The 9,455-nt window shown below is 48.6% G+C and overlaps 1 protein-coding gene across 1 annotated transcript; it reads left to right on the top strand.

Moving 5' to 3' along the window:
• The first annotated feature begins 4,032 nt into the window (after positions 1-4,032).
• Positions 4,033-8,879, top strand: Spaca3 (sperm acrosome associated 3). Its single transcript, XM_050128934.1, has 4 exons — positions 4,033-4,285; positions 4,998-5,156; positions 5,505-5,583; positions 8,723-8,879. The coding sequence occupies exons 1-4, from the start codon at positions 4,099-4,101 to the stop codon at positions 8,787-8,789; spliced, it is 492 nt and encodes a 163-aa protein (XP_049984891.1). The 5' UTR covers positions 4,033-4,098; the 3' UTR covers positions 8,790-8,879.
• Positions 8,880-9,455: the final 576 nt, after the last annotated feature.

Below are 9,455 nucleotides of genomic sequence, written 5' to 3'. Positions count from 1 at the left end.
AGGAGAGAGGAGAAAGAGGAGAGGGAAGTAGAGGGAGAAGGAGATGGGGAGGGAAGGAGGAAGGGAGGGAGAGAGGGAGGAGGGAAGAATGTGAATACCAGCTTTGGTTGGCAGGTCTCTGGTCTGTGAGTTGCCACCAGGTCTGTCTCCTTAAACCTGAGGACCTGCTGTGAACTGCTTTAGATACATATATTGAAGTCGCTTTACTATGAAAAATACTATGAAATCAAAAAACACTCCCTGGGTAGCAGTGAACTTGGTTTCCTCATCTATACATTGAGGATATTAATCCCGGCTCTTTGAATAGTTAAGAGGATTAGATGAGATTAACTTAGAAAACACCCACAAAACACCTGGTCCTGCAGAGTTGAAGGACTCAGCAAAGGTAAGAATTATCTCCCTCCCCACACTTTGAGAAGGGCTCACACTCTCTCTGTGACCATGACCTTGGTGTCCTTGGTGTACTTGAGTTTAAGAAGTATCCATTGAACAGCCACTTCACACCAGCAACTCAGTTTGCCTCTCAGGATATGAAGATAAATAGGACCAGGTCATTGTTCTGTGGAAGTTCACCTTGGGGATGGCAGCTGACATGTATTACAATCCCGTGTGGAGATAAAGTTATTCTGCTTGTCTAGGGAGATGGTGCCTGACAGGAAAGCCTGGCTGGGGATTCACCTTGGTTGTGACTCATCCTTGAAGCACTGAGAGGAGCTATCTGTGCAGAGGCACAGAGATATCCACAATGCTAGACAGCGGGCTTCAGCCAAAGAGTGAACCAACCTTGTGGTATCACCAGAATGGAAGGTCGCGAGTGAGGGATGAGCCGGCTTTACTGCTCCATAGAGGGGTCTCTGGACCATGTTGGGAGCAGGGACGGGGGAGCTGTCGAAGAGCGCTGCATGACCAGGCTTTGCATGTCGGTCTACTCTGGCTCATGTGATGAGTGTAGGAGGTCTGGAAGAGGTCTGTCACGAGCATAAGAAAGCCACGGGGGAAGACGGGGTGGTGGTTTGCACTTAAGGAAAGATTGCGGCCTTGGAAGGAAGGGTCAGCAGGGCATTGGCATTGCTTGATTGGCTCTGGGTAGAAGAAGAGCATAGGTTGGAGAAGTAAAGGACAACAGCCATGTTTCTAGGATATTTGGTGAATCAGGTGCTCTGCGGTAGAGTAGAACAGAACAGAAGGGCAGAATTTGGTGGCAACACCATTTCTCTTCAGTGAGTTGAGTTTGAGGAGACTGTGGGGTATTGACAAAAGGTGTCCAGGGGTCAGCTGCTTCTCGGTTCTTAGAAAAGGTGCAGCAGAAGGCCATGGCCCTGTGGTTGATGTCACACCAGGGGCGTCTTAGGCCTTCCTGATGTGGAAGAGGGAAGGGTTCAAGAGAAAAATGGCTGAAAAACGTCTCCGCAGCTAAGATGGGAGCAGATATGGGTTATACAGCGGAGGAGGAGAAAGCCACTGTGGGAGGAGGAAGCTGGATGAAGGGAACATTGGAGGAACCAGAAAAACTCTGATTTCAACAGGGAAGTGGTTGGCAGGTGAAATGACCCCAAGGGCGCCTGTGAGGCTAGCCTGCAGAGGTGTCCTGTGGGCGGGGAGGGGAAGCTATGACTCCAGATTAGCAAACAGGGAAGAGAAAGGCGTAGTGGAATACACCTGTAATCCCAACAACTCACGAGGCCAAGGCTGGAAGATTGCAAGTTGAAAGTCAGCCTGGGCAATTGGCAAGATTTTGTTTCAAAAGAAAATGGACAGGGGGGACCAAGGGACCTGGTGATGCAGGACAGTGGCCGGGCACTTCCATAGCATGCTAAAGGCCTTGGATCTGATCTCTAATACTAGGAAAGAGAAAAAGGAAAACGAAAAGAAGAGGAGACAAGACGAAGGGACAGGGAGACAGTGGTCATTTTTCTCTCGGAAATTTGGATGAGAAGAGCAGAAAAGGGAGATCGGTACGGACAGGACGAGAAACAAGCAGAGACATTGAGAAGCTGGGGCCCTAGCCCAGGGCATCCGCACGGAATGAGAAAGAGCAGATAGGGATGAGTGTCGTGGGTACTGGGAGGGAGGGCATGCCCGACAGAGCGTGGCTGCGAAAGAAAGAAGAATTGGGCTCAGAGCAAAGAGGTACGTGGGGGATGTGCTACTGGACCCTGTCACGTGGAGAGTCAGTGGCCAAGAGAGGAGACAGGCCCCTATCTCCAGATGCCCCTTGTGAGAATTCTGGGAGCAGGGAATAGTCATGAAGATGGGGGTTACATCAGAAACCACCATGTCCCCAGAGCCCGATCCAGGCAGCCTGATGCTTTAATAATGACCTAGTGGTGACCTCTTCTTATCTTTGAGGACAAGTTGTTCCAGGCACGAAGGTCACGTCCTGAGAATGAGGAAGGAAACCAGGAATAAAGCAAGATGGTACCACCAGTACCGTCTTCCACATTGACTTTGTCCTTACTCCCGAGGGTTGGTGACAGGGTGGGAGTTCCCGCTGAGTTTGAAGGTGGGGCAGGGTTGAGGCAGGAAGAAGGAAAAAAAAAATCCTGCTTTTCTTGGTGTCATAAGGGGTGAGGTCATCTGGAAGCTGAGAAGTGGGATGCTCGAGGGCAGTAATGAGGGGTTTGAAGCCCTTTTGATGGAGCGGAGAGAAAGATGATCAAAGACAAGCATCCGCATAGATGCTAGTTCACAACGGAAACAACGGCAAGGCTGTTCTTAATGCCAAGAGCCAGTATCTTTACACTCATTTTCTCCCTTATTCTTTCAACCATCTTCTGAGGAAAATACTATTAATTTACCCCTATCTTATAGATGAAGAAAAAGAAGCTTGGTGAATATCCTAAGCTTAAGACATAGAAAGGAGCAGCAGTGGGCTTCAAACTCACATATGAAACTATGCCCTTAGTCACTTCATCATCCTCCACAGGTAGGGTGGGAGGTTGGGAAAAAAAAAGAATACTTTATGCTTTTAATTTTTCAGTGAGCAGAGTGAGCATACAAAGCAGCAGGTTCCCTTGTGACATTTTTATACACACTTAGTTTGGGTTGGTCCTCCCTATTTCTCCCATCTCCCTGTTGCCCCATCCCAGGCTAGATCCTTCTTCTACCTCTAATATTCCCTATTCCATTCCATCTTCTTTTTAAAACAATTTAAACATTTTAAATTGTGTGTGTGTGTGTGTGTGTGTGTGTGTGTGTGTGTGTATGTTTACGTGTCTGTGAGTTCTGGTGCCTGTGGAGGCCTAAGGAGGGCATCAGATATTCCAGGGCTGGGGTTACAGTGACTGTGAATTTCTTGCTATGGATGCTGGGAACCAAATCCTGGCCCTCTACAAGAGCATCGCATGCTCTTAACTGCTGCACCATCTCTCCAGCCCCCATCCCATCCACTTTATAACACACAAAGGACACCTATTTTGGAGATTGTGTAAGTATGTTTTGCCTGTGGGCAGAGTTCATGGGAGATGGGGTAGATGTGTTTGGTGGTGTGGTCACGGGGAGAGTTGAGCAGAAGGCTGCAGACGTGGGGAAGTAAGAACTGATGATAAGATGAAGAGTAGCAAGGTCACAGAGTGGCAAAGACAGTGGCATTGAAGGCCATCGGGTCTGAGGAGGAGAAATCACAAGGTTAAGGACCAGCAGTGGCTGATGTCCCCATCACATGGGAATCTGCCCACAGAGCCAAGTGACAAGAGTTGAGCACTTGGGATGGGTAAGTCTTAGGGAGCGTTTGCAAGGTGAGGATATAGAAGGGATGGATGGCTAAGAGGGAGACTTCAGCGCTGCTCAGGATCTGTGTGTGGGAGTAGTGCCTTCCACCTGAGAGGGCTCCATGATGTGACCTGAGGGAGCTGATTCTGGGATGGGCTGGGAGGGAGATCCCTAGAGTGGGGCTTCAGGAACCTTGTCCAAGGCTTCAGGAGCATGTCTGGTGTTCCATCGGGGATGGAGCCTTGTCTTCTGTCTGTCCTTTCTCTCCTTTCCCAATGTGCATTCAAACCCTGCCCTTCTTTTCTTCTTCCAAGGGGCAGCTGTCTGGACCCCGAGCTGGTGAACTGTCTGCCATCCCACAGTTCAGCCCCCTCTACCTTCCACTGCATGGAAACTAGGAGCCGGGCTCCCAGAAGACAGATGTGTCCGCCTGGGATCCTTTGGCTGGCCCTGGCCTATCTGCTCAGCTGCCTGCTTGCCTCCAGCAAGGCCAAGGTCTTCAGTCGTTGTGAGCTGGCCAAAGAGCTGCATAGCTTTGGGCTGGATGGCTATCGCGGATATAACCTGGCTGATTGTGAGAACCCTTCTCCCTCCGCTCATTCCCTTGTCTGTCTTTCCTCCTACTCATTCAAAGGCCTTGGAGGAGGCTTTCTGAGTTTAATCCTTCTTGGTAAAACCAGAAGCCAATGAGGTGGACGGCACCCACCTTCTGATTTAACCTCATCCTAGGCAAGCAGCAGGCAAGCAGATTAGAACCATCCCTGCTGCTAGCCAGGAAGTCAAAGGAACCAGCAGCTTTGTAGGTTACACTTCATCTTGATCGTGAGGAACAAATACACCTGCTGAAACTTAGATGGCGAACTGAGCAAACCAATAATATTGCCGACTAGAGGCACTTTCAGGAGACTGTTAAGCCCAGTCACATCTAGATTCATCTTGTCTCTAGTCCTGCCCCCCTTTGTAGAGCTTGCTTGTGTCTTCCTAATCTTGCCTCTAAACTTTTAGCTCTCCTAAATCCATTCAACAAATGCAGCCAACTTTTCTATATACTGCACAGTGAGAGAGTAGGAAGGTTGACAGTCCTGACCCTTGCTTTGAGGTAATTGTATGTAATTTTGGGGCAGTCCCTTTGGCCTCTAGACTGATCCATCTGAAAAGTAGATGCAAGGAGACCTGTTGTTGGCTCCATGGTGTTGAGGGAGCCAGTGTCTAGGAATTTATCTGTGAACCCTTTTGTCTGTGGTGGCCCAAGAACCTGACCTCAGAGCTGTGTCTGTCCCTTGTAGGGGTCTGCCTTGCTTACTACACAAGTGGCTTCAATACAGCTGCCGTGGACCATGAAGCTGACGGAAGCACCAACAATGGCATTTTCCAGATCAGCAGCCGGAAGTGGTGCAAGACTCTCATCCCGAATGGCCCCAACCTTTGCCAGCTATACTGCACCGGTGGGCTAGCCTCTTTTTTGTAGTTTAGTTTTCTTTCCCTGTCTTTGTCTCTAGGTAGAGATCCCCCAGGAGATGGATAAGGGTCAAGTGGTGATGAAAGGCCAGCTATAAATCCAATTTGGGGTCTAGGCTGAGAGATGGTCTTAGAGCTACAGGGATAGAGGGAAGATTGTGGGAGAGAGGGGTAGGGTGACATCTTCAGAGACAGGGGAGTGGTGTTTCCAGAGATGCAGAAGTGGTGTGTGTGTGTGTGTGTGTGCCTGTGTGTGTGTGTGAGAGAGAGAGAGAGAGAGAGAGATAGCACCCCATTCTCTGCCCCCTCATTGTGTTTCCCCCCTCCCACCCCAGATTTGTTAAACCAAGATCTCAAGGATTCTGTCATCTGTGTCATGAAGATAGTTCAAGAGCCCCAGGGTCTGGGCTACTGGTGAGTAACTCCCACTGGAATTGTGGGAGTTGTAGTCAGAACTGGAGGGTAACATTAGGGAACTGACCTTCCATGAGTATCCACTTTATCCTAGGCAACACATTTCTTTGACTTCATGAACCAAACCTCACAACTGGTGTTGGGAATTATGAGACTCGAGATAATTCCGGATGACACAACCAGGGAGGATAGCACTGGCAATCACATGACCACACATCTCAGTCCAAATTTTATATAAAAACTCAAGGTGTATAATAGATGGTAGATGAGGTTCTTTGCTTGGATCATGGGTAGGGCTCTGGAACCTTCCTCTTTAGTTGTTTTTTCTTACCTACTTCCAGAAACATGTTCTCTGAAGTCTTCTCACAATGGTGAGGTTGTCTGAGCATCGGGCTCTGACCTAGATGACTGGTTCATACAACCTGGGTCACAGTTGCCCAAACTCTTTTGATTTGTGTTTCCCACCTGAGTCTCCAACCTCCGCTCTACTCTTGCTTATGAAGGAGAAACCAGAAGGGCAGGGAAGAATCTGGGAAAGGTGAACCACTCCAGGGGTGGGGAACACCCAGACCATGGACAGATATAGCAGCTAATGAGGCCAGGGAAAGAACATTAGGAGACCTTGGAGCAGAAGAAAGGAGGAGAAAATAAAGATGGGGAAGGATTGGTGGATCTATGGGATGCTCTTGTAGGAATCTAGGTGAGACATAGGATTTGGAGAGGGACAGGTGCACCAGGGATGGATGAGAGAGAGAGAGAGAGAGAGAGAGAGAGAGAGAGAGAGAGAGAGAGAGAGAGGGAGAGAGAGAAGAGGAGAGGAGAGAGATAAGGGGCGGGAAGGGATTCAGGAGTAGGTGAGGTATGATCTAAGAGAAAGAGGAGACACTGTAAAGGACTGAATCTTTTTTTTTTTTTTTTGAGACAGGGTCTCTCTCTCTGTGTAACTTTGGAGCCTGTCCTGGAACTTGCTCTGTAGTCCAGGCTGGCCTCGAACTCACAGAGATCCACCTGCCTCTGATTCCCTAGTGCTGGGATTAAAGGCGTGCGCCACCACTGCTTGCAAATGACTGAATCTTGAGATATTCCAGAAACATTACTTGAAATGGACACTGCTTTGTTGGTCTGAGAATAGTTGAAACACTAAGAAGTGAGTTTGGGGTAAGGCCAGCTCTGTAGGATACAGAGCGTGTTTATAAAAGCAGGAAGGGACAGGGTCAGCTCAGGTGTTATTCCAAGAGCTTGCAGCCTTGGTACTCTTACTGCAGAGTTGAAGACCTGGTCTTAATAGGTGAAACCAAAGAACACCTCTGTCACACACTCAGAGTAAATTCCTGGCATGGGTGACTCTTGAGTGTCTGAGGCTAATTGGAAGAAGTGGGTCCAGAAGGTCCAGAGCTGTCTATTCCTGTCCACTCCCATGCACTGGGGATGCAAGGCTGTCTGTCATTCCCGTCCACTCCCATGCACTGGAGATGCCAGGCTGTCCATTCCTATCCACTTCCATGCACTGGGGATGCAAGGCTGTCCATTCCTGTCCACTCCCATGCACTGGGGATGTAAGGCTGTCATTCCTGTCCACTCATGTGCACTGGAGATGCAAGTCTGTCCATTCCTGTCCACTCACATGCAGCACTGGGGATGCAAGGCTGTCCATTCCTGTCCACTCACATGCAGCATTGGGGATACATGACTGTCCATTCCTGTCTACTCACTGCACTGGGGATGCAGGTTTGCAAGGTCCAGGTAGGTGCTGAGCTTCAGAGATAGCTGAGACCTGTCCATGTCTTTAAGTATCTTACAGTTTAATGCAATAGACAATCAACCTGTCTTGATTGACAGTTATTTAGAAGCCTTTCTGATGCACTATTAATCACTGGACTCTTTGACATTGACATCACAATGGACACTAGTTTTCACACCTTGGGATTCCAGAGAACTTTGTGCTCTAGGATCCTATGTTCTTTTTTATCTTCCTCAAGATAGCAGATGTGATAGGACTGGGAGGACAGGTGAGCCCATGAGAATTGCTTGTCATGCAAGAGTGAAGACCCGAGTTGGGTCCCGAGAATATACGTTTAAAAGCTGGTCATTTGTAATCCCACCATAGAGAAGTAGAGACAGATTTTTGAGGCCCACTGGCCAACCAGCCTAGCCTAATTAGTAAGTTAGTTCCAGGTTCAGTGAGAGACCATCTCTAAAAAAAGACAAGGTGAACACTTTCTGAGAAATGACAATCTAGGTTGACATCTAGCCTAACACCACACACACACACACACACACACACACACACACACACACACACACGAGGGGGGGGGAATGATCCCAAAAGAGGAGTATAGTAGTCAATCATGGAAAGACCTAGGCTGGCAATCAAGACATGCTGAGTGTGCATACAGCCGTGTACCCTGGGTGGATAAGTGTACATCACAGCCCAAGTTTTTCCTTAGGAAAATAGGGGAGATAATATTGACCCAATCGACCTCTAGGCCAGCTGGGGACAGGTGGAAAGAACTTATAAGTGGGTGAAGGGTATGGTGGTATGTAGACTGTCAAGGGCTGTACACATGCAAGGTGGTCTCACTGTCCCCAGAAGCACTTGGGTGTAGGAAAGGTGCTTTGCACCTAGGCTCCAGATTCCAGCTCCTAGCCCTTTGACGAGGACACAGGTAAGCTTGAGCATACTAGTTTGTATCTTCAATGGTAAAATAAGGCAGCTAGACATTGACTTTGAACAGCTATTCTCTTTCTTAAAAACCACCTCCTCTAGGTTAGCTCAGCTTATTTGTGGCTTCCCATCCTCTTAGTCCCTTGCTTAGCCTCAGCAACCTTGCTTCTCTTCAGTTTAGAGTCCGGTACCTTTCCTGCACTCTGAATAGCACCAAGGGATGATGTTAATGTGGATTGTGTGTGTGTGTGTGTGGGAGAGACAGGGTTTCTCTGCGTAGCTGTGGTGGTCTAGACTGGCCATGGTGGGGGGGGGGTTAGAGAGAGGGTTTCTCCGCGTAGCTGTGGTTGACTAGACTGGCCTCAAGCACACAGAGCCAGCCTCTGCCTCTTGATCCCTGGGATTAAAGGTGTGCACCACCACCACCTGGCTTGCTAATGTTGGATTCTGTTCCTCCTTGTTTTCTACCCACAGGGAGGCCTGGAGGCATCACTGCCAGGGCAAGGACCTCAGTGACTGGGTGGATGGCTGTGACTTCTAAGATCCTCTCTGGATGGACCAAGCCACACACAGCTGACTGGGAAGTGTGGCTTTGTTCCTGACACAGGCTTGGGAAGACAAGCCAACTAATAAAAGTCTAACTTGATGTGTAAGATGTTTCCCAGCGTTCTGCAGGTCTGCAGGCACCCAGCTGGAGCCAGAGCCTCCTCTTGTCTCACCTCACACGCTCACCTGGGCTTGGTTTCAGATGGACTCCAAAATGCCCATCACGAAAGGGGATAAGGTCAGTACCTACCTTCCCCATATCTGACAGAGTTTGGGTTTAGAGTCTCCGTATTTAGCAAAAGCCAAAACAGAGCAGAAATAGGGTTAATTTGGACTTAGTTAAATTTGGATTTCAGCTACACGAGTAACTTTAATGTGCACGTATAATTCAAATATTGTATGGCTCACACTAATATTGAAGAACCTACTTGTATATATGGAATTCAATTTTAATTGGGAGCTTCTGTATTTTTACCTGGCAAACCTAGAAAAGTCTGGTGTTGGGAACCCCTGGCATATTTGGAAAGATGCTTGGAGTGGCTTACTTTCTGCAGTTCTGTAGCTGTAGCCACCACAGCCTTAACTCTTACTCTGGTGTCTCCTCATATCCCATGGTCATGTGAAGAGCCACAGGGGTGTGTCCCGTCCCTAAGTTCTGTCC

This window comes from Alexandromys fortis, unplaced genomic scaffold (assembly GCF_014885135.2).
Source record: "Alexandromys fortis isolate MF-2015 unplaced genomic scaffold, M_Fortis_MF-2015_v1.1 scaffold_80, whole genome shotgun sequence".
NCBI lineage: Eukaryota > Metazoa > Chordata > Mammalia > Rodentia > Cricetidae > Alexandromys > Alexandromys fortis.
Note: the sequence above shows the minus strand (reverse complement) of the source record. Positions and strands in the feature narration are given on the sequence as shown.

Coding starts and splice junctions, on each gene's coding strand:
- Spaca3 (XM_050128934.1), top strand. CDS start 4,099: ATGGAAACTAGGAGCCGGGCTCCCAGAAGACAGATGTGTCCGCCTGGG. Junction 4,286..4,997: donor CGGATATAACCTGGCTGATT/GTGAGAACCCTT, acceptor TGTCCCTTGTAG/GGGTCTGCCTTGCTTACTAC. Junction 5,584..8,722: donor CCCCAGGGTCTGGGCTACTG/GTGAGTAACTCC, acceptor TTCTACCCACAG/GGAGGCCTGGAGGCATCACT.